This window comes from Cnephaeus nilssonii (assembly GCF_951640355.1).
Source record: "Cnephaeus nilssonii genome assembly, chromosome: 4".
Classification (NCBI taxonomy): domain Eukaryota; kingdom Metazoa; phylum Chordata; class Mammalia; order Chiroptera; family Vespertilionidae; genus Cnephaeus; species Cnephaeus nilssonii.
In genome coordinates this window covers 40,515,374-40,540,221 of record NC_137075.1, presented here as the reverse complement: position 1 = coordinate 40,540,221, position 24,848 = coordinate 40,515,374, and the positions used below count along the sequence as shown (strand labels likewise).

At 45.1% G+C, this 24,848-nt stretch overlaps 1 protein-coding gene across 6 annotated transcripts in view; it reads left to right on the top strand.

Annotated features, from left to right (window-relative positions):
* The first annotated feature begins 2,183 nt into the window (after nt 1-2,183).
* Nucleotides 2,184-24,848, top strand: part of MEIS2 (Meis homeobox 2) — a 209,423-nt gene continuing 186,758 nt past the window's right edge. For 3 of the 6 annotated variants that reach the window (XM_079768241.1, XM_079768239.1, XM_079768244.1), the window contains exons 1-7: nt 4,532-4,806; nt 6,110-6,342; nt 7,905-8,046; nt 8,756-8,806; nt 9,723-9,773; nt 10,559-10,708; nt 20,291-20,405. In XM_079768241.1, the coding sequence (XP_079624367.1) occupies nt 4,795-4,806; nt 6,110-6,342; nt 7,905-8,046; nt 8,756-8,806; nt 9,723-9,773; nt 10,559-10,708; nt 20,291-20,405 (754 nt within the window). In that variant the 5' untranslated portion in view covers nt 4,532-4,794. Of the gene's footprint in view, nt 3,315-4,531; nt 4,807-4,842; nt 5,073-5,338; nt 5,389-6,109; nt 6,343-7,904; nt 8,047-8,755; nt 8,807-9,722; nt 9,774-10,558; nt 10,709-20,290; nt 20,406-24,848 lie in introns of those variants that run through there. The other 3 variants (XM_079768242.1, XM_079768243.1, XM_079768240.1) reach the window with 3 other exon arrangements.

Genomic DNA, 24,848 nt, shown 5'->3' with positions numbered 1-24,848 from the left:
TGCCCCAAATGTGGGAGAGCAGATGAGCCTTGCAGCCTGCGTGAGGGTTCCGAGGCTGAGAATGGAGCATCAGCAAGGTCCTATCAGGCTTGAAAGTATTCCAACCCTGCTGCTTTTCAATCGCTTCCATCGGAGGGGGGGAAACCGGGGAGTTCTTTTAAATGTTTTACAAAATATCAGTAAGTTGGTGACTAAAAGTACTAGTCCTTTGAATTAATCAGATTGACCAAGAACCTACACCCTGAATCACCTCCAACTTGATCTTGTGTGTAATCCATCGAACTGTGATGCTGTTTTAAACTAAGTTTCATAAATGACATGCAGCTAGGTAAGTGAAATTTCTTTAAATTGCAAGGAATTTGGAGTTCTCACCTTAAGTAATGGAGGATTTTTAAATGCCTCAGATTTCCCTCTAGTAGGGTGTTACTTTTAACACGCTCACACTTCTTAACTAAAGTCTTTGGAATTAAAGATTTTTTTCTTTAACAGTATCTTAAAATGTCCCTTTTCTCTCTCCCTCCTACATCAAACCAAATTGTCCCTGTTGTTTGTTTTAATGTATTCAATAAAATGGAAAAGAAGTTACAGAATCAGAGAGAGAGAGAGAGAGAGAGAGAGAGAGAGAGAGAGCATGTTCGCAGGTTAAAAAGGCTTCTGCATCGCCCAAAAGATGAAAATAGATTTTAAACTTTTTTTCTTTTGTAAAACCCAAGATCATCACGGAGCAATCAACCCATTATTATTTGAACAAGTGTTTGAAAATATAGAAATCGCCTATTGGTCTGAATTGTTTTTACTCGGATGCAGTGCCTCACAAGAAACGGGTTTAAAAGAAAATGCTAGTGCAGTTTTTCTAAATAGAAGCTGCAGGGATGCTAACTCCACAGTATCACTATGAGAGAAAAAATGCGGTGATAAAAGCAGCAGAAGGTAACGTTGAATCTTTAAACTCTGAGATGCAGAGGTTCAGTTCAAAGTTGATCTTTAAAGGAGCGTGTATCAAGGAAATGGGGTTTCTTTTTAAAAACAGAAGTCATTGGTACTTACTATACAGACATTTAAACAACAATAATTCCCATGGGCGACCATAAATATGCAAGATTTAAAAAAATTAGAAGAGTGAACATGGAAAAACCGAGTGTAAACTTCTCTGAGAGCGGCGCTGCCCGGGAAACTTGGATCCACCAATATGAAGACCTCTCTGCAAAGCCAAAACCTTCTGCGGTGAGACCAGCTTGGTTTTTTCCGCTCTCATCCTTCCCGCCCCGGCTAAACTGGATTCGCCTAACTGTCCCTTGAAATAAAATTCTGGAAGCCAACTTTTTCTTTTCTTTTGCGTCTTCTTTTCTTTGTTACTCACCTTTTCTTATATGCCGAGGAGCAACTCAGTAACAAATAAGAAGGATTCATTTAATCTTGGAGTTTCTTCTAGGGAAAAAAAAAAAAAAAAAAGGAGGAGGTGGAGGGTAAGAACCCTTCCCCCAACCTGCAGGTTTCATACCCGTAGGCTCTTGCAGGCTCGACCCCCGGCACCAGCGTGGCTGAAAACCTGGGCTAAATCCTCCTTCCCAAAGCTCCGCGCGCCCGGCCGTCCCTTCTCAGGCCACCCTGGCAAACACTTGGCGTCCGAAGCCCCGGTCCCTGGCGTCGCCCTACCCTCGCTCTGCCAGGCCTTCCGCACTATCTTTATATGTGAGGGCCGATTTCCAGCAGACATCATTGTTAGGATGGCTCATTTAATCAAACTGTTTAATTGCTCTGGTAATCACTATCATCATCACAGGTGCTCAATCATTCATCATTTTTGGAGGGCTTTATTGACCTACAGAGCTCATTCCCCAGCCCTATTAAAACGGGTCCAAATTTCTCCGACTTCAGTTGGGAGTCTGCAGGCTGCGATCTAAGCCCGAAAGAAGCTTAAAGTGAAGCAGAGAAGATGGAAAGGGGGCCAAAAAAAAAAAAAAAAAGCCCACCCGCCCTTCTCTCATTCTCTCTCTCTCTCTCTCTCTCTCTCTCTCTCACACACACACACACACACACACACACACACACACACACAGTACTTTATTCTCACTGCCCCCACCCCCCACCCCCCATTCCTCGGGAGAAGTCAGGTCAAAGTCGCACGGTGGATACACTACTTTCTACTCCCCAGAAAGGGTTCAAAGTTGGAGGGAGGCGGCTGTTGAGGAACAGTCCGTTTTCGATTTTCTGGGCGGGGGAGCAGAAGACGCAGGCGAGAGCGAGGAGTGGGGAAGAGGGCTCGCTCCGAGCGCAAGGCCAGGCGGCTGGGCTGCGGGGAGTCCGGGGGCGGCGGGGTCCGCGGTGCTGCGCGCGCTGGGTGCCCGTAGCTCCGCCCCCAGCTCGGGCTCGGAGTGATTGACGCGCGGCCGCCGGGAAACCCTGGGCGCGGAGGTGAGGCTAGGTGCAGCTGGGGCCAGCGATTGGGCGAGACACCGACCAGCACTACTTTCTACACCAACGGTGCGGGATAGTTACCTTGCCTCTCCGGCCCTCTCCTCCTTTTCCATTTTAGAAAAGTTCGTTCCGAGTCGACCCTATCTTCCCGACCCCGCGAAACTGCCCCGGGTAATTCACACAGCCCTTAGCCGGCGTTACCGCGCGGAAGCCTCTGCGCCCGGGGTGACCACAACAAAGCTGGGCGGGCAGTACCGGCCAGTCCTCCTCCCAGGACATCCCCTCGGTCCCTCTCTCCCTTTCTGGCTCTCCAGCTCTAAGTGAGATCTAGTACTGAGGCGCGCGCGCGCGCGCGTGCGCGCGCGAACACACACACACACACACACACACACACACACACACACACACACACTCCGTGGCGAAATCAGACATGAAATACTCAAACGACTCCCTCCCCATTTCCTCCCACCCAAGTCCGCAGCGGCCCCCAAAGATTCTCCAGGGTGGCCCTTATCCGCAACGCTTGGAGGGAATGCTCTCTGAGTTAAGCTGGTTTCTTCTTGTCCTGGAAAAAAAAAATGAGTTCTGACAAGGGTCCTGGATCTGCACCGGGAAGAAAGTACCACTTGAAGAAGAAAAAAAGAAAAGAAAAGGAAAGAGAAGAGAAGAGAAAAGAAGAGAGAAGAGAAGAGAAAAGCCTCAAGTCCGGCGGCGGTGCCGGCTGCTGAGCCTGCTGCCCCTGGATGTTAGTAGAAAGCCTTGGGGCGCTGTAGTCGGCTTGCAGAAGAGTAGGGGCCCGCGGAATTAAAAGGAACAAAAGCAAGAGCGCCATGCCAAACGTTCCCAACACGACCCCGTTAGGCAGGAGCCCGGAGTGATGGGAAAATAAACTAGAAGTAAGTTTCTTTTTTAAAATATTAAAAGATCTGAGGCTGTACCGTACTTTCCCTGTGGTTTTCTGCAGTTTTCCTCTCTGTGCTCTCCCTGTCCTCTTCATTCTCTCTCTCTCTCTCTCCCTCTTTCCTCGCTCACGCGCGCGCGCGTGCACAAACACACACACTCTCTCTCTCTCTCTCTCTCTCTCTCTCTCTCTCTCTCTCTCTCTCATTCTCTCTCTCATTTCTCCCCTCCCTCTCCTCCCCGCCTTCCCACCCCCCGCCGTCCCCGCGGAAGAGCTGGCTTGCTGATTTGCTCCGGTTTGCCGGGCTCCTGCCTCCCCTCCCCCTCCCGCCCTCCGCCTCCCCTGCCCCCCCAGTCGGGGCAGTCCGATCGCACTCGCTACATATCAGAGTCTCCGCGCGGCGCGCTCCTCCTCGCTCCCGCTCCCCACTCCCGGGATGTGTCTCCGCCGAACGAAGGGCTATGGCCACCACGACTTCCGGGTTCCGTCATTTCGTTCTCCCGCCGCCGACCCGCGCCGCCAAACTGAGGCTCTTCTATAAGCCAGGCAGCAGCCAACCTGCCAACACCTACTGACACTCACTCATCTCCCAGAGAGAAAGAGAGCGAGAGAGAGCGAGCGCGAGAGAGCGAGCGCGAGTGAGAACGAGCGCGAGAGGGAGGGAGAGACAAAATACCTACCAGGAAAGAGGGGGAGGAAGTCCAATTTTTGCAAACTATTCTTTTTTTTTTTTCTTGATTCCCCCCCTCCCCCCGCTTTCTTTGACCGATACTTTAAAGAGAGAGGATCGTATAATAGATACCACGGGGGCAAAGCTAAAAGAGGGGGGGGGAGGGGGGAGGAAAAATTCAAGACGCAGAAACCCCTCGCGGAGTTTTACTGGAAGAAAAAAAAAAAACGGGTCTGAAAGATTCCTCCTCTTCATCATCATCAACCATCATTCATTCACTACCTTGACATTCCGGGCTTTGATTGACAGCTGGAGTGGCAAAAAGCCATGAAACACGACAGTTCGGTTACATGTGGGTTGCTGACGGGCCGCTCGTAGCCTTCAGTTCGGGGGCTTGACAATTTTTTTTTTCTTCTTTTTCTTCTTTTTCTTTTCCTTTTTTTTTTTTTTTTCCCAACTGAGGGGCAGAGAAGAGAAAGAGGGGGAAAGGAGGACTGAAGAGGAGGAGGAGGGGAGGGGGGAGGAGGAGGAGGAGGTGGAGGAGGAAGATCAGGAGGAGGAGAAAGAAGAGGAAAAAAGAGAAAAAGAAGAAATATCACAGGAAAAAAAAAACTCTTCGTTGTCTTGCCTGGGCTTTTTTTTTTTCTTCCCTAAAAAAAAATAACATATTGGAGAATTGGGAGAAGTCTCCTTGGTTTGGACAAAAAAAAAAAAAAAAAAAGGAATCTTCAGCTAGATCACTTTCTTATCCGGACTGGGATATTAAATATACGACACATCCAGGAGTTTATTGGAGCGCAGACTGATGGCGCAAAGGGTAGGTTTAAATCTCCAACACTTACCTAGATATAAATCCTCTCCTAAGAGGGGCCTGTCCCCACGCTTCTCTCCCTTCCACGCTGCCGCCGCTGCTGCTCGCTGCTGGATGATGGCGGCCAGTATTTTAAAAAATAGCAGCAAAATTATTCATCGGCTTCTTTCCTCCCCGTGCCTTTGCGTGTGTGCGAGTGTGTGTGCGTGCGTGTGTGCGTGTCTGGGCGCGCGAGTCCTAGCGCTGTGCGAGCGGGCGGGCGGCGAGTGCGTGTGAGTGGTGTGTGTGTGTGCGTGTGCAATTGTTCCACGCTTCGCCTCGCTCCAGCTTTTGCCCTAGCAGCGCGATTCCCCCGGTTCTCCTGCTGCCGCCGCCGCCGCTGCCGCGCCGCTGCCGCCGCTGCTCCCGCGGCTCCGGGCGGGCACCGGCTGCGGAGGAGCCGCCGCCGCCGCCGGGGCCGCCGCCGGGGCCGCCGCCGGGGCCGCGCTGCCGCAGCCGCTGCGCCGCCGCCTAGACTAGCCTGGGCTGCTTGTTTTGTCTCTGAAATTGACAAGGACGCGGGGAATCAGCTGCTAAATAATGTTTCTGGTAACTTTCACGTTATTCCCCCCCACCCCCACCCTCCGCTCCTTGCCCCCGGGGAGGCACTGGCCCCAGTCTTCCCCGGTCCTCGGCGTTCTCGTCCTGATTATTAGCGTTTTTTCTTCTCTTTATTTTGTTTCATTTCGCCTTTTGATTTATTGGATCCTCTGGCGGAGGCGGAGGGGGGTGAGGGGTGGGATCCGGGGCTTCCTCCTCTCACTAACTCCACTTCTCCCGGGGTTGGCTCGCTCCGGTTCTGCTGCGTCCGGCCCCGAACCGGACCTCCGAGCACCCCCTCGTCCCCGGCCTCACCGCCCCCCTCTTCCTGCTTTAAACGCTGCTCCTAATTCAGACTTCTTAATTTTAAAAATTAAAAAAAGAAAAAAATTCCCCCCAACTTTCAGCTCCGTTGTTTCGGCTGGTTTGGTGTTTTTTTTGTGTGTGTGTTTAACTCGTGCTCGGTACTTTTCTCCTTTCTGACTTTGTTTTTATTTTTATTTTCTTCTCCCTCCCGCTCCCTCTCTCTCTCTTTCTCTCTCTCTCTCTCCCCCCCCCCTGCTTACCCCCCTCCACTCTCGCCTTCCCTTCGTCGTTCTCCCCCTCACATCCCCGTTCCTTCCCCACTTCTCTCCTCGCTGTCTCCTCCTGGCTCCTTTTTCTGTCCCCCCTCGGCTTCCTCGCTCCCTCTCACCTCCTGCGCCCCCTCCCCTCGGCCGGACTCTGACAGTACGATGAGCTGCCCCATTACGGCGGGATGGACGGAGTAGGGGTGCCTGCTTCCATGTACGGAGACCCTCACGCGCCGCGGCCGATCCCCCCGGTTCACCACCTGAACCACGGGCCGCCGCTCCACGCCACGCAGCACTACGGCGCGCACGCCCCGCACCCCAATGTCATGCCGGCCAGCATGGGATCCGCTGTCAACGACGCCTTGAAGCGGGACAAGGACGCGATCTATGGGTAACCCTCCACCCCACCCCCCCACGACCACGACCTGACAGACTGTGTGTGAGTGTGAGTTTGAGTGTGTGTTTGTGGGGGGGGGGGTGGTGTGAGAGGGTGAACGACTAAGTGGGGAGTTACTTCTGCTTAGAGAAGAAGGGGGGGGGGGCGCTGGCCTTCATAAGAAAGGACAGGGCAGGGGGCCTGTTCTGCCCCTTGAGTCTAAGTCCCCAGAAGGTACAGCTTCCTCCACCCCCAAGGCCCTGTCACTCCGGACCCCACCGCCCGGAGTGACTGAGTCCTGAGAAGCTTGCCAGGGCCTTCTCCCCAAGGACGGGATTCCTGGCCAAAGGACGGAGAGCTGGTCCTTCCAGGCCCCCTCGCCGAGGCCTGGACGGAGGAGAAAGTTTCCTGCCGAGGAGACGAGCAACTTTTTTCCTCTTGTGTTTCCTCCCGAGAGCCTGGGAGTCACGACAGGCAGCTTGAGCTGGGACCAGGGCTGCTTCTCTGGGCCAGGAAGCCCTAATCACCCACTTCTTAATTCTCTGTAAATAAAGGGGGCAGGCCTGGAAGTGCAGCCGGTGGAAGGGACGGCTGCTTGCACAGAGCCGCTGGGGGTGGTGGGGTGGTGGTGGTGGTGGGGGGGAGCTGGCTGGAAATTATTTTATATTCTGAGAGCACTCCGGGGTGGATGGGGCTGCACGGTCCAAACGCGCACCGCTCGGGCGTTCCCCGCGGAGGGTAGGTGGGGAAGGCTGCGGGAGGCCGAGGGGAGGGGACAGCCGGCCGGCAGCAACTGAGCCTGGAGCCAGAGGCCGCAAGCATCCCCGGAGTGTAGCTCAGCCGCCCGGAGGAACACAAAGGGCAGACGCGCACGCACACCACCAAGTTTTAGCGCCCGGCCCCTGTACGAGAAATGTGTCTCTGCATGGGCGCTCTGCGGCGTTGAAGATGACTGTTCTTTTGGCCCTCGCACCGGGCTTTACTAGAAGTAGAGCAAACAAGTTGAAAAGGCCAGGGGGTTGGAGGGGTTCGAAGAGCCCTCTCCGCGATGTAGGGAATACCACCTCGGGTGTGCGTGCAGGCGAGGGCTTCGGCCTCCTCTGCAATGCCCGCTCCAGTGCGGGGTTCAGGCGATTTTTTTTTTTTATTATTTCACCGGGTGTTCCTTTCTTGGGAGGTCAGGGCTGGGTCTCAGGAGCGAGTGCGGCGGCCTCCGGAGCGCGGGGAGTGAGTGGGTCTGGATCCACTCCAGGCTCCAGGCTGCCTGAGCTTCTTGGACGTTGCATTGCGTCCCCACTGAGGCTCTTTTTACTCGGCGGGGCCAGGGGCCAGGGGTTCTCCCGGCAGATCGGAGGGACCCCTGAGCTGCGGGGGGGGGGGAAAGAGCCAGGCCGGTTTTCCTTTCTGTTTCTGGCCCAGGCTCGGCTAGCTGGAGCAGGGTTGTTGCAAAGTGGGATGCGTGCCTGTTGTGTTAAAGAAGGAATCGGAACCCTCCAAACTTGTTGATTACAGTTCTCGCTCCTTCCCCTCTGCACCCCGTCTCCGTGTGTGTGTCTCTGCGTGGCGCTGCCCGTTAGGCACCCGTTGTTTCCTCTGTTAGCTCTGGTCTTTGAGAAGTGCGAGCTGGCGACCTGCACTCCCCGGGAACCCGGAGTGGCTGGCGGAGACGTCTGCTCCTCCGACTCCTTCAACGAGGACATCGCGGTCTTCGCCAAGCAGGTCTAACCTTCTTGACCCACTCACCCCTCGGCGGCCCCATCGCCCCCCTCCCCTCCCCTCCGAGCTTTACATGAAAGGGGAGGAAAAGGCTGGGACACCCGATCTGTTCCTCCGGCCCAGTCCGCGCGCCTCCCCACCCCTGAGCCTGGAGGCAAATTGGAAGCGGAGATAAATATGGGTGTTTGTTTTCCCCCCCAGCCAGGAATACAGGGGCTCGACCCTCGAATTAAAATTGACCTGCTCCTAATCTGTGGCTTGGCCTTTTCCCCCCTCCGCCTGTAGCTACTTGAACAAGAATTGGGGACAGGGGCTGTTTAGGGACCCGAACGTGCCCGGGAGGGAAGGAAGCCGGGCGCCTCTCCGGGCGGTCCGCGTCGGGCGCCGAGGTGCGGGAGGCTGAGAGCCCCCTTGGACCCCAGGGTAAGGGAGGACTCGGGGCCCGGGGTTCCCGGCCACAGCTCGGCGGTTCCAGGGACCCCTTCATGGGGCCGGAACCAGAAGGCCCGAGTCTTTCTCAGCTGAAGCTGACCCCACCAGTGTAAGGCACTAGCTCGCTTCACGTCTTTCAGCAAAGCGCCTCTCCTCTCCTTCCTCTGTCCCCCCACCATCCCCACTCACACACTACAGATGAGTCGGTGACAGGGTGGGCTTTTTCCCCTTTCTTTTAAAGGGAGTGGGAATTCATGCTGACTTCCCCTGCTTCTTATAGGTTCGCGCCGAAAAGCCACTTTTTTCCTCAAATCCAGAGCTGGACAATTTGGTAAGGCTTCATTCACTGTTTGTCTTTCCCCAGCCTGGACCCCCTCCCTTGCCCAGAAGCACCCACTTTCTCCCAGAGCCCTGCGGTAAAGCTGCAGTGGGCCAGGGAGGCAGGGACGAGCTGAGGGCCCGACCCGGGCGCAGGCAGTGAGGGGCGGGACGGGCGTCGGGGGAGCCGAGTCCCGGGCGGCGGCCAGCGGGACGCAGCGCCCAGCGCGCGGGCAGGGGGGACACGTCCCAGGTCTCGGCCCGGAGGGAGGCGGCGAGACGGGAGCTGTTTCCTCCGTGTTGCGGGGGCCCGCGGGGGAGCCCGGGGCAACTAACCCGGTGGAAGCGAGGCGCGGCGGAGGGCGGGCTGAGGAGGTGGGGGAGTGAGGGGCAGGCCAGCGCAGGCCACTTTTAGGTGCGATTCTTTTGCTAATTTGCACGATTTCAATATTAAAAGTACTTAAATCCGCCTTCAAAGGCCTGCCTCACCATTCATCTGGAGTATTTCCTTCTTTAGTAAGGACGGATTTCGCCGGGTGTGCTACTCTAAAAAGCTTTCTCTCTACAGAGAAGCGACTCTTTTTTTTTTTTTTTTTTTTAATTTGTCCTGGTTGAGGCCGAGGGAGGGGACGGTGAAAGAGGGCTCAGGCGGAGAAAGAAGGCCTGGCCCTAGGAAAGCTGTCCTTCACAAATAGCCTACTGAACAGCAGGGGCAAAGATACTAAATGCTGCGGCTCAGGTTCAGTAAGAGCCTAGCCCTTGGCCAGTGAGGCAGAGCTGATCAGCAGTCACTTGATTTTTCTGAGGGTTTCTTCAAGGGTGGGTTTTGCCTGGCCATTTGCCTGCTTCTTCTCCCCAGCCCAGTTCCCTCACCGCCCCCACCCCCAAGTCACAGAGTCTTAACTCCACACTATAAACTTTTCTTGCAGATGATCCAGGCAATACAAGTACTAAGGTTTCATCTTTTGGAGTTAGAAAAGGTGAGCCGGAAATGACACTCCCCCGCTCTGATGCAGACTTCCCTCTACTAGCTGAGTTGGGATGTTTTTTAACAAACCTCCAGTCTGAGGGATTTTGAGCAACATGTTACCAAGTCCTTCCTTCTAATTGCTACTCAACCCAGGGGCTCAGAGGATGGGCGAATTAGGACAGCCTTGCCTTTTAAAGTAGCCTCCCCCACCTCTTTATTTCCCCAGGCATTCAGCATTATTTTTAAATGCAGCAAACCGTTTGTGTGTTACTGGACATTCAGCCCGCTTGTGTCTCTATCAGCTCAGCTCACCCTGGGCCCTGAGCGTGCATTAGGTGCAGGCAGAGGGAATCATCCTTTCTGGGATGTCTTTACATTGCTCTGCAGCTCAATCACTTTCCCTTGGAAACATGCAGCCCTCCTAGCTTATTGAATCGCAAATGCTCATGCTGTTCCAAGTTCCAGCGTCCTTACATTTTGATGTTATCATCAAATCGGTCATTCCTCCCTGGACTCCCAGTCTGAACCCAGTTATTTCCAGTCCTCTTTCTTCTCTCTCCATTATAACTTGTTGCTCAGGGAAGTGTCTGGAGAATAATATCTGCTGCAACAATTACTCTATTGTTTCCTCGACTTCAACTATTATATCCATTAATTAGACTTAGTTTGGAAGACATCACACGGTTGCTCTTTCCAAATGTAACCCTGCAACGTGATATTTTCCCCTTTAAAAATGAAACAAAACAATAACAACAACAGCCCAAGCTGAACCCTCCACCATGACCCTCCTTCTAGGTCCACGAACTGTGCGATAACTTCTGCCACCGGTACATTAGCTGTTTGAAGGGGAAAATGCCCATCGACCTGGTCATTGATGAAAGAGACGGCAGCTCCAAGTCAGATCACGAAGAACTTTCAGGCTCCTCCACAAATCTCGCTGACCATGTAAGTCTGTGAGCCTTTTGCATTCTTCTAAGGCCACTGGGCAAAGCATTTCTTTTCTTTTTTTTAAACTTGTAACATCTAGCTCCACTGATTTAGCTTTCTTTTTAAATGATTTGGTCTCTTTGGGGGGGGGTCTTCTCCCTTCCTTAGGACTTTTGTCATCCTCTCCTCTCCCTTTCCCTGGGTCCCATCCTTATTTTTGTTAAGAATCCAAAAAAAAAAAAAAAGCAAGTCAGGGAGTTGATAGAGTGATTTGTGCTTTTAATGTGTAAAGTTTCCTGGATTTGGTGACTTTAGTGTTAGCAAATTGTCTGTTTGATTTGGTGACTGCTGTCTTTTCTGCTTTCTGAACTCTGTGCAATCAGTACAGCAGGGAGTGAGAGAGAGAGGCAAGACAGCTAGCTGGTCAGGATCAGGGAGAGAGGACCGAAGAAAAACAGAGAGATGGGGAGGGGGCTGATTTCGAAGTCTCTCCCAAGATGGCAATTCTGAGAATTATTGGCACTCTTGCATTGCATTAGAAATAAAAGGAGTGAACACTTGACAATTCTCAGAGCTTTTGCTCTATAGAAACTTATTGTCAGAATATGGACTTATTGCCAAATGCCTGAAGCATCTTCATAATAAAAGACAGTAACCTTGATGAAACAGTTATTAACAACGTATTGTGGAAAAGCTGAAGGGAATTGTGATTGAGTAACCCTAGGTTAGTGGTTGAATTTTAACACTTTAACAGTTGGTGAATGAGTACGGAGAGTGTAGTAAGGAGCTACTGTGGATGTCAGGCCCGGAAGGGAGATTTCTTTCTATTCTCTCTGTTTTTAATCCTATTTGGAACTGAACTAGTAAGTCTGATGCTTTTATTTATATAAAAAAAGCATATGTAGTGAGACTGAAAATTTGAAAAAGAAGCAAAGAGAAAAAGGATTGCAGCTGGTAGGAAAGGCAAGAGTGAGGAGGTTAAAGAGTGGGTGTGAACAGCAGTTTATTTATAGAAACTCAAGCCTGGGTGTCTATAGATTGCATTCAGTTGAATCACAACCTAAATGATATAGGCTATAGACTAATAACTTGGTGGCTGAAATATTAATTTAACGCTCCGTGGAGTTAAACAGGGGTTGAGGCTTGAAGACACCACCACCACCACCCCCATTCCGGGGCGTTAGAGGAATGAATTGAGATGCCTTAAGAATGAACGTTCTGTGAGGTGTCCCATCCCTCTATCCCACCACCAAAAGTTTTGAAAATATGTAGTTACAGATTTTAATTTCTAACCTTTGTGTTGTATGGAAAGACTGCCTAAGGACCAAAGTTTGCAAAGGAAAAGCAAAGAAAACCTCGGTCCCAGCTATCTGGTCTGAGACAGTATAAATACTATGTTGTTGAAAGCTCCTATGGCTATCTGCACTCTTGGCTTCTCCTGTCACGATGGGGGGAAACTTCGGGAGCTCTTGTGTATATTGAATTTATAAACTGAAATTAAGTGGGTGCAGCAGCAGCTCTGTAAGTTTATTTGCTGATATGTAGCCCTGAGCTGGGTGGTTGTGGTTCATGAGGCATGACACTACCTTGGAAATATTTGTTGTTGTTGTTATCTATTTATTTATTTTCATTTTTCATGTTTTCATGGCTTTCTAGTTCTAAATTCAGATGCATTTTACATTATTGGGAGGATGGGAAGGAACCTAGTTACCTGGTTTGTAGAATGAGAGGTTCACAGATGTCCGCAGCCAAAGGGCTCTTCTCGTGATATTTCTAGGGGTCTCGACTACTTGGTTTTCTAGAACAGTTTCATGGCAACTGTTTTTCAAGAGGATGTATAGATCTAGAACATGCTGATGCTCACCTGAAAGAGATAAGATGAACTAGACTGTTTATAGAGTATTGGCTGATAGACAAGGCCAATTTATGGAACTATTGCAATATTTAAATTACCCTCAAGAAGTTGTACCTATAAGAGGACAATGCTTTAATAACTTAACAATCACCATCTTTGGGTAAAAGAACCAACTGTAACATGTGTTGCTCCTCTGTCAGGCCCCCAATCACGTAGATATGACAACTGATTTATTTTGCACCCATGAGGGCTTGCCACCTCATTGGGCATCAGAATTTAAAGCCTTTTATTTCCTAGAGATCTGAACTATAACATTCTTACTTTAGCCCCCTGCTATTTGTTTTGAAAGGAAGCAATGATTTGTTCCACCAGCGTACTGAGTGGGGAATGGTGAGGCTGCCACAGACTTGAATTTTATGCAGGAGGTGAGAGAAAACCTTGGAGGGTTTTCACCATTTCTGACACTTTCGTACCAGAGGTGTATTGATTGCCTTCATTTCCAGGCCTCCCCCGACAAAGCGAATTCTCATGCTGCAGCCTCTTCTGCAAGCAGGACCTCCCTCAACCCCCCAGCCACAAAAAAGGGAAAATGCCACAGAACCACTACCCGAAAAGCAGTTCTAGTGGGACATTTTCAGCATGTAAATGTGTCCAATTTGAATCTCCAGGTTTATTTTTTCATTTGCTTTGATATGCATATTTAATACACTGCCCCAGGCTGGATCTCATTTGGTGCACGCCGGTGCAGGGGTGATGATGAGCCACTTCAGAAGGACTGAATGTGTTGTTTTCTCTGTTTTATCTGTTGGCCCACTGTTCTGATCTACTGTGCTTCCTCGTGGTTTTATTTGCACATGAAATGCTGAGAACATTTCAACTTATTGGCTATGAATAATGACAGCTAAAAAGAAGTGTAGTTTAATTTGTTGTGTGCCAAGGTTTCTCTTATGGAGGTGACAGTTTGTGACAGCTGTTTGACACCCCCAAAACACATACACCTCTATCCTTATTAAGTGGTATCAAGCTACGTGTGTGTGTGTGTGTGTGTGTGTGTGTTTTTAAGGAAGGAGCGGGCAAGGAGAGAGTGAAAGAGAGAAAAGTATATGTAATTCTGTGCAGTGGAAAGCAGACAGAGAAGCATCAGGAACAAACTATTAGGTACCAGAATAACTTTCAGTTTTCTTATTACAATTTTTGAAAATAGAAATGAATAAAAGTAATTATTGCAAATATCTTAAAAGCAAGTCTTTTGGGAAGACTTTTAAGAATGACCTTTATATACTATTACTTAGTACATCATGCTATTGTCATGCTGATTTTACATTCCATAATTTTATATAAATAATATGATCTAACACAGATGCATTAAAAGAATGTCTTATCTTCCATGTTACATTCAGTAAAGATTCTGAATTTTTAAATTTATTATTGATACTTGCAAGATGGGCATAATGATAAAAGGAAGTTTGAAATTAAATAGAAAACACAGTTTGCAACATTAGCTACTATTTTATTTTGTTTAATAAATTGATATTGAATGTTTATATCTTCAATATAATAATGTACTGTATTTTATATTATACTCGTGACATAAGAGTAATCGTTATAAGTAGGAAACAGCTATTAGAATGTTCTTTGGAATATTGGGGAGACAAAACTGTGATGGTGAAAAGAATAGAGTTCTATTTTCCAGCTGCAGTTCATGTTAAGTTTCCCAGACATTCAAATTTATCATGTTTAAAATAAACATGTCAAGAAACCAATTCTTTACAAAAAAAAAGTTTCAACTTGAAAACTCATGCTTTTCCTAGTCTGTAGTATTTCTGAATAATAGGTGATATCCCTATTATCTACTTTACCTCATTTTAGGTCAAGTCTTTAGACCTAGTGCAGACAAATGAAAAGTATCTTTATGTTTACATATAAAGATATTGCATATCTTTAGATTGACTTTAGACCAGGAAATATATTTGTTTGAAGTACATTCTCTGAAGTAAGTACAGTTATATTATTGTTATTCCTAATCCATGTTCATAAGGAGCAATATTTTAGTTTTTTGGACCAGTTAAGTTTAAGGAAGAATATACAACTGTATTTATCAACAGTTCATGACAAATGCCTTAAAATTGACTGGCTCTGATAATATGACTAATAAAAGAAAAATATTTTAATTTTTATGTTGATAGCTGTAATTTAAGTGGAGAGATGCTGTTGTTTTCTTTTGCATCTCTAAACATGTCAGGTTTACTCATGTCACTACAATTCTAATGAATGGGCTAAGTCAGAGGGGAGAATTCCCAGAACCTTGTTCCTGACAGAATACAGGCAAGTGTCTTTAGGGAAATTATTTTATTACCTGAGAAATTAGAGGGGAGTGGGCAGTGAGCAGAGGGATAGGTTTAAGTGATTGGTCTATAGACTATCAAGAGGGAAATCATGGGATTTGAAATGAATATTAGTAATATTAATGATTTATTGTAGCAGCTAGTTTCTTCTTCCTAGTGTGGGACTACAGTGTGTTCTCTAAGCCTCTGGGACCTGCTCCGGGAAAGTTCTATCTCTCAGCCATGTCCACCAACTCCAGGAGACATGGCTGAAGGCATAGGCTTTCTATTATTGCTGTTGCATAGTTTCTGGTGGTTGATAGCTTTTCTGTCGATTTCCCATGTTGAATAATTATATTATTTAAATCACTTAGGTTGTGCAGTTGGAGTCTGTTTTCAGTGTCACTGTGATGAGATGAAATTAAACAAATATGCACTTGACAACCACAGGCATTCACTCTCAGTTTAAAATTGTGATATTTTTCAAAATTCATTTTCTTATGGGTTTCAGACTGGTACTCTATGGAATATTTCAACACAATTCAAAACTATAGGAGACATATTATAATATACCAACAACACAAGAAATTTCCATCTTCTCTAAAAGTTGCTCCATTAAATGGAGGGATCATTTGCAATGAGTACTTGCTACTTCTCTGAGAGCTGCACCTATATTAATTCCCAAAGCTTAACTGAGGGGTGGATGCGGGAGGATGAGGGAAAGACCTGGCTCTCTGTGCATTTTTACAGATTGAGTCCATGTTCTGAAAGCACACACATTTCCCCTGAGTTCTTGTGTCAACTTTAGAATAGCAAAGGGAAATTCCAACATTTTTCAAGCCATACTATTGACATTTTAAGTTTTGTAGCCTTGCATACCTTCTGATAGGAGTCTTCATCCTATTTTTTAAAACATATTTTTTGCATAATGTCAGTTAAGAGTGAGAACATCATAAAGTCATAGGGAATACGTTAATGGTATCAATTATGTGTACTGATACAAGCATATCTTGCCTTTTTTGTTTAAACATATATAGTCAAATTAGTTTTGCACTCTCCGTTTGCATATTATATATATATAAATGTGTGTGTGTGTGTGTGTGTGTGTGTGTGTGTGTGTGTGTATATATATATATATATATATTCCATCTATGAACACTATTCTGAATTGCTTTACTGTGTTTTCCAAGTTCATATATAACTTTTGACTCTGTATTATATGTTTTCATTGTGTGGGTTCTAGAAAATCAAATGCTATTTTAAATTATTTTTAATAACAGAAATAAGAAGTGAAAGTGATCTACGTGATCTCACCTAACTTCTTCCTTTTGGAGAGAGAAAGGAAACAAGGCCCAAGAACATGAAGAACGACACTTGCTCAAGTTCACATGATAAGTTAGAGGTGGCACCAGAGTCTTCCTTCCAAGCGAAGGCTCTCTCCTAACCACATCCATTGAGTCACCTTTTCATTTGGGGCCTGAGATGCTTCCGATTATTTTAGATAAAACCTGTGTGGAGTATGCCTTTTTTTCTTTTTCTTTCTTGAAGCCTCATAACATTTTACTGACCCACTCAGTTTTTGAATTTATTTAGAAACCCTCATACATTTACTACATCATCCCTGTGAGTGGAAGAACCATGAGCTGTGTGCCGTTATCTAAACAGGAAACTGTCACCCATGTACCAGGACTTATTAAAGAGAACCCTAGGCAGGTCCCCCACAGAAATGCCATAATGGTGTAAAACGTTACAGCTCCACCGTATCTGCAACCTCAACAAAAGAGGTGCACAGACAATCTGCTTCCTATGCCTGGAGACGCTTGTCCTCTCTCCGCTCTTTTCTAGATTTAGCAAAATTCAATGATGGTGCTAAGTCAATTTTTTTTAACTTTCAAGGGAGAAAACACTGGCAGGATTGTGTTTTCCAGGGAAAGCGGTGTGTAAATGAGAAACAGAGGAGAGCGGCAGAGTGATCTCCTGTGGCCCCGCTCCTACAAGCTCCCCCATCTTGTCTCCTGCTTTTATATTAATTACAACTTGCATTATCAGCTGTGAGTCTGTAGCCCAGCAAATAGAAAATACTGCCTCTGGAGACCTCGCTTCTTGTATCTATTTTCTATCTCCTTCTATTGTGCTCCACTCAGTATTCACTGCCTTTCTCCTGCTAGCACGGCTCTTTAACGCAATTACATAAGAGCAAGAAGAGTACCATATTTGACTCCCAATTATTAGAGCCACTGGGAATAGAAACATGTTCATTCCTTGCCCTCGGTGTCTTCCCGATACTTTTGGCTGAAGAACAGGACATGTATTATGGAATGCATACACCTGAATGCTCACCCACACACATGCACACGGAAAGCATTTCTCTTTATTTTTCTACATACGTCATGTGTTTTACATGCTCTCATATGCCACTTTGGTTTCAAGATTCACTAAACTCCTGCATATAATTTGGCAGAAAGCCAGGCTGTTATTCTTGAAGGATGTAAACTTGGAAACTATCTAGGGAGGGAAAAGAAGAAGAAAGGAGTTGTGATATAAACAAATATTTCTATTTAAGGGGAAAAAAACTGGTGATATGGGCAATGGATTACATTTTATCTGACCATGTAGGTTATAATTTTTTATGACCAAAGAAAGTGATTTTTTTTCATTGACCAGATTATCAATGTTTGTCTGGGTCTATGGTCAGGTCACCATGGTGTAGCCCAGTACATTTAAGTTTAGGGCAACTCCTCAGCCTTGAAACCCCAGAGGGATTTAATCTGTCTTTCCTGCTGTCAAGTTGGATGAATATCATGGTGCACTTTAGGTTGTGTTCGTTTCTGAAACTAGATGCTAATACTTGAGATATTCCATGGAAATAAGCACCTGGGAGCAAAGAGGGAAGAGACGGGGGCATGGTGGGTTAGATAGTGAACTTGAGCCTACCTCAGGTCTAGGGTGAAAACCAAAGACCCAACTCGCTTGGAGGAACTAGCTGCTCTTAAAGTAATATTTGCTTAATGTCACTTACTTTTTACTCCTTTACTTTAGAAAACACCTCCTCCAGAAAAACCATCGAAAGAAATAAACTGAACTATAAATGAATGAGGTCTGACTTTAAACTCAGTACAGGTTTGACTGATAGGGACAAACCACTGTTTTCAGGTGCAGGAAGTCCTTCTGGGTGATCCCTTCAAATCACTCGAGTGCCCAAACAGAAAGCCTCTTCGAGCTTCATTTCAACAATTATCTAATAGCTATTGGATGACATTTGCCTTAAAACATAGTCGAGGTGTTAGTGGTTAATTATTGTAATTTTCATGAGGGGTAAGGAGCTTTTATAGCAGCCGGCTTAATAAAAAGCCTGCAGTGCATAAAATTAACATCACTTGCTGTGTACACTGTAAAGTTAAGCTTAGGTGAATGTGTTGCAGCCTTTGCATTTTCTAAAAGAAGCCTGTAGCCAGTGCTGTTGCAGGACTAAACTCACACCATGCTATTTTCTCTCTCTCTCTCTCTCTCTCTCTCTCTCTCTCTCTCTCTCTCTCTCTCTCTCTCTCTCTCCTTCTCTTTATCTGATTACCAGCCAGCAAACAGCGGACACAAAGAGGCTACAAACCTTCAAGAGATGCTATACTATTCTATTTACTAGTATCTTTAGGTTGAAACTATTGTAGTGGTTTCTAACTTAGATATAAAAGAGAGATCGCAGACACGATTTTGTCTTAATATAGGAAGCAGAGATCCTTGGTTTTCATTTTATTCTACGCAATTTCATTTTCTAATCTATTTCCTAAAACATACTTTTATTTTAAAGATCTATACCTGTGCTGTATTTATAGTCACTAAATTTCTGCTTGGGGTTTTCACTTTGAATCAATTGCATGCCTGATGGCAATGCCAGTAGCATTATTTGAGATAGATGTTATTAATCTATAGAGCTTTGGGTCATTTCAAAGCTCTATAGCTTTTATCTATCAAAAATGCTAAATATTAATTTACACTCAGTTTGTAGCGTAACTGCACATAAGTTTTTTTCGGTTGTTGTTCCAAGTAAGACTAGTCCTCTCCTTGGTCTCAGCTTGGTTTCAAATTTTATTTTGGTAAAATTTTCTGTTCTATATGTACATTATAGAGTTCATGTTGAGGAAAATGATAGACTGATTCTGTTTCTGGATAAACTATACACACTGACAACACTGCAAGATTGCTTTCAGATGGTCAAAATGTTTGCCTGTTGCCTATAAGCATGTTGGTCTGTCTGAATCCTTACCAATTCTTGTAAGAAGAAATAGTGTACTTTCAGAGATTGACGTTATTTTTTTTTAAATGTTTTCCCTCAAAGAATCCTCCTGCCCCAGAATTTACTTGCCAGTAAGTGTGTGAGCTTAGTTGAAGTCACTGCATACAGGTAACAAGTGCACAGCGCTGGCCTATGGCTGGTGTGCTTCACGTGCTGTTCCTATTCCCCATTTCTGCCAGAGGAAATTCCATCTCTTGCCTGCCTTCATGTGGTGCTGATAAAGTCCTTCCTGTGCATTAGAATTCCTGTTTTCCTTTAAGCAGCAGCAGGGTATTGGGAATGATCAGGAAAGGGGCAGAGGGCCAGGAGAGGAATAAACTCAGCGAAGTGGCATGAGCTATCGGGGGGTCGGCCCGCGTGTCCTTGGAAACTAGTAGTGTTCTCCCAGGAAAGAGCCCCGCTCTGCGAATGGAAGCTCCCCTGGAGCTCACGGGCGAGGCCTGTCCGGTTTAGTAGATAGCTGACGGTGCCTAGTTGTTTCACTTTTTTTCTTGCTGTTTGTGCAAATTAAAGCAGAACTGATCATATATTAGGTACTGATGCTGGGATTAATATCACTGGGTCTGTTGGTTGTATAATCAGTTGATGACAATTTTGAAGGTTCGGTCAGGCTGTTTTAGGGCAATGCATTTGAAAGGTGCGAAGAGCTGTCTGGTACACTCTTGAGCTTTGTGTTTTGTTTTATTTTTTTAAGGGACTCACTGAGTTTTGTAGATGTTAAATGTTCTGAAGTATTTAGCAAACAATAGCGTTGGGACCTATTTCATGGAAGAGTATGCCCTAATTAAGATGGCAAGAGGAAAAAGGACTTTTAGGTTTTTAAGTAAGCTTTTTTTCCTCCTAACTTTAAAATTTAACTTTATTCAGGCATAATTTGTGTGTAATAAAAATGTACCCATTTTAAGTGTCTATATCAATTTGTCTTAACAAATGTGTACATTGATGTACCAAGCATCTTTTTGGTACTGATGGCTGAAAAGACAACATAGTTTAGCATGACATCTATAGATGCCTAATTCCACAAATACTAATATGTACACATTTTGTTTTTCTCTGTACCTCTCTTCTTGGTTCCTCATTTATGGCTGAAATGGTAACTGTGAACAAATTTCTTGGAATCCTGACATCAGAATCCTGCATCTTGGCGAGATCACGATGATGCAACCTCCACCCACTCAGCAGGCACCCCAGGGCCCTCCAGCGGGGGTCATGCTTCCCAGAGTGGAGACAACAGCAGTGAGCAAGGTAAAAGGTCAAGCATTTTCCTTGTGCAAAGTAGGCATGACTAAAATAACTTCAATATTTTATGACTTCAGTACATCTGCCTCCCTGTAAACAAGAGGATGGCAGGTTAGGGAGTATAATCAGCTGCTATTTAGGAGACTATTTAGTATTTCCTCTCTTTAACTTATATTACTTAAAAAAATCCAAGTGAGATGTCTAGTCTTTAAGTAGGCATTGCACTAACAATTGATTAGTTCTGCCAATTCTTTTACAAATTTGGTTATCTACACTTCTGTGTGTGCGGAAATAGAATGATGAGCTCCCTTACAGCTAGGTGCAGTAGTTTTAATTATGCTATAAACACTATATTTTGTTTGCAGTACCCACTGTAAGCATTCTCTATAATCAAGCAATAATGCATCTAAAGCACAGAAGATGCAAAATATCCGTTCTTTTTAGCTCCAGAAGTCCTGCATGAATTTTATATAGTAATCTTGGGAATCTGGGTTTTGAAATTCTTAGATGTTTATTTGTTTCCATTCAGCAGCCATGGTGACTTTTGTCACAAGTCCTAAAAATTAAAATAATCAGAGGGCAAAGGGGACATGAAGTGCAGATGACAAGGAAGCCTGATGTGATTTGGAATCAATTTTACCATTTAAAACTCACCTATTGCACAAAGAGCAATTATATGTTGATAGGGATGACTCTTCTATGGCTAAAATGATAATTTAAAGGAAGATGCATTACTGAATTGTGGTCCAGAAAAGTGTATAGATTTTACTTTTTAATATTTTACATTATCTGGTGTCTGATCTCCTAGGTCTATTTCATCTCTATTATGACTGTGTTTATAGCCACACTATTTAAGTATTAGACAGTCTTCAAAGTAGAGGACAGTTTAACAGCTTGAGCTGTAGTCATATATGCCACTTACAAGAGGGTGGATGATGTAGGGTGAGTGCCTTCACTCCTCCAAATTTCTGGCCATGGATTTTGGATTCCTGGTGTTCTAGAGGAATCTAGGAAATGTCCCTTCTAGGATGCCATTAACTTGAGAATGGGTCCAAATTAGAATCTAGGTTTATGCAAGTTGCAACTGACACAGAAATGAATACTATCAGATGATACATTGTGGAAGAACTTGTGAGTCATATGTATTGAGGCTTTATGTACTGTTTTTATTGGACCAGGTAGATTGTATGTAAGACAACTAAACTCCATGGCATTTGGAAGGTGACATGTATGTAAATTCTATGAATCTGCAATGCAGCGGCTTAATTGTAGTTCTGTGTCATGGTGATGGGCTGACTTCTCAATGTGGTTAAATCTGGAAAGCTTTCTATGACTCCACCCTTCCTACCACCCCAAATTGCTGCCACATAAAGGGGGAAATGTATCTATTAATAAAAACAAAACACGCTAAACACTGTGCAGAAAAGGGGGAAAGGAGAAGCAGACTTAATGGTCTAATGAGGCTATCTTCCAAAGACTTGTTGTGTGTGAGGCTCGCTTTGACCTTTCACTTCACTCAGGAGCTCAGCGCTTCATTTTTCACATTCTTGCAATTACGTTAACGCTTCAAGCATTTCTGACTCCAAGTCAGCTAGCAACACCAGGCATAACTCAACACTGTGAGTTTTTCTCCTCTCTGTAGATTCATTAACAGGTCACTAAGGTCCCAACTGAAATTTAAAACTGACTGGTTCTGTTGGGTTGGTTGAGTTATGGCAAGGGAGATAGCAGGAAGGGACCAGAGACAAGGGGAGGGGGAGAGAGAAGACCCCGGGGTTTGGAGCAGGGAACAGTTGCAGTAACGCGCTCGGCATGGAGTTTTGTCATTTGGGTTAGTTTTGTGTTGTTATTGTTGTTGTTGTTTTGGTGAAGAAAGAGAAAACCTCTGAGACCGACACACTGGGTAAAAACAATATACACAAACCTCTATGTTGTGGGGAGCTGTACCCACTTATCCACTGCTGAAGGATCTGATCCCTGCAGGATTTTGTTTCTTTAACCGTATCTCTGTGGGATTAAAGAATGGACGTGGTAATTTATGTGAATAAGTACTAGGAAGTCAGTCATTTTACGTATTAGAATGTAAGGGACAAAAGAAGTTATGATTCCTATAAAATGGAGAATGTTTTGGCATGGAGACTTTCTTACCTGGCTTCGCACATCAGTGGTTCCAAAACACATGTTTAAGGGTATTCTGATTTTTACAGTAGACCCTACATATTGAAGGCCAGACTCGAGCGTATTTTGTCATGCCCATGCCCTTATTAGTCTTTTAAACATGTTTTCAAGACATTTTTATATTTTGTCCCACTGAATTGTCCAGAGTAGCTTTCTGTGGGAAAGATTAATTATCTGCTTCAGGGCAAAGTCAACAGAGATATTGACTAAATCGCATATGCTTATCCCAGGTTAAATCTTAGGGTGGATGTATAATGGAAAACCTAAGAGGGAAATTTATGTTCTCAGTATTAAAGATATTATAATATTACATTAGAAACCAAGTTTATAGTTTAGAAAAGAGTTTTTCTTACGTATTCAGAATTTATTAGCACAACAGGCATATGGAAAACTGTAAAATGATTCAGTTCCAAAACAAATTATGATAAACAGAAAAAATAGGGATGAATTGTAGTAAATACAGTGTTTTCCTACACATTTTAAATTAAACTTTAATAGCCATATGCTATAAAACAATACTGCATTTATGTTGCTTTATAATTTTGGGGAATATTTTTACTAAAATGATTCATACAAATTTTTACTTTGGAATGTAAAAATACCTCATTTTATGACTTGATAGTGAAAGAGCTACAGTTACACAGGTGAAAGGTCATCTTTTCCTCCCTAGTGTTTGTGCAACAAACCGAAAGGAAGAAAAAAAAATCAGATTTTTTAAAACTTGTAAGAAACAAACTTGGTAAAACGTGAAACTGACTCTACTGTGTCTTTCAAACAGCCCAAGCCTAGCAGTAAACTATATAAATATGAACCAGACTTTTATTCACTCTGGTTTCTTTTGCTCAGAGCTAGCCGAAGGGAGGGAGTTTGCTTGATAGTCATTTTAGAATGAAGAAAGAAATCTGTTTTTTTCTGGGACAGATTTAGGGTGCAGACTAGTGGCTCTGTGGAAGTAACTGGCTCTCTTTGTATCCGGCTCCCCATCAGTAAAATGGGGCTTGATGATAAGGCTGGGGGTCCCTAACTCTGTACCTGCTGAGTCAAAAGCTGCTTTGTATTTCATTGTGTGTTTTGCCAGAGTAAAGAGTGGGAAGCAGCCCCCTTGTTCACAGAGCACTTTGAGCGCCTTAGATGAAAGGCACAGTATATGTACAAGTATTATTATTATTGATGGGTTTGTGTAACTCCCATTAACGCTGATGGGAGTTACGCATGTGAATTGGCAAGAGAATAGACCCCTCAGTGTTTAGAGCACATGAAATTTACATTTTTTCCAGTGCTGTAATTGAGATGTTGACAAATTGGAGAATATTGATGAGCCTTTGTTTTAAGTATTCCGTGCCAAGTTTGTTTTATTTTTCCTGGTTTGAACAATGGTATGGGTTCAGCAGCAATGAATAAAAAGGGTAGAGTAAAGATAACTTGGTGTTTCAATATTTTGATGTGCCAATATGAAATGAATTGTCTTAGGCAAATGGAATATGCTGTTTTAATCATTAGCTATGCATGAAAGAAAAATTGATGTTGACATCTTTGCTGTAAAATCGTTGTAATGGGGCCTTCCTTACAATTCATTTTTGTAAAATTCATTTTGTACATTTTGCAGCAATTGAACAATCCCTGCACTGTGAATAGGCAGGATTCCCAGAAATACCGAGACAGTTGGCCCAGTAACTGCTGAGCTCACACTGCACGCCACACGCACGTTAACCATACTGTTGCCAGACCCAGTCTAACCTAAATGCATTCGTCTTCTCTAATCTTTCAGGACACGGGGCTGCACAAGCCAGCACAGTTCCTCCCAATGCAGCCACCTGCCAAACGCCCCCTCCCTTGATGTCCCTATCTATCACCCCGGCAGTGAGACTAGAATTCCATTGCTAGATACTTATTTATTTATTATCCAGTTCTTTAGCCATCATGGTGTCGAAACCTAAAAATACCCCCTGTATAGTGGATGTAAGTATTTATAGATAAGCAAACATCTAAAATAGTCTTACATTTCTGAGTTTATAATATATGCATGCGATAGTTATGAAATAGTATTCTCCCCCACCAACATATTCCAGTTATATTTACATGGGCGGGGTGTGGGGGGGCGTATTTCAAACCTACTTACGGTGGTCCTGAATATATTCTACTGGAATTTCTTATTCAGTCTAGGAAAACTCTGTCAATGGAATGTTTTCATAGTGGCGGCAATCTCTTTAAAATAACCCTAAATACAATATGACAGATGCCATCTGGCATAATCTTTTGCTAGTTGCTTTT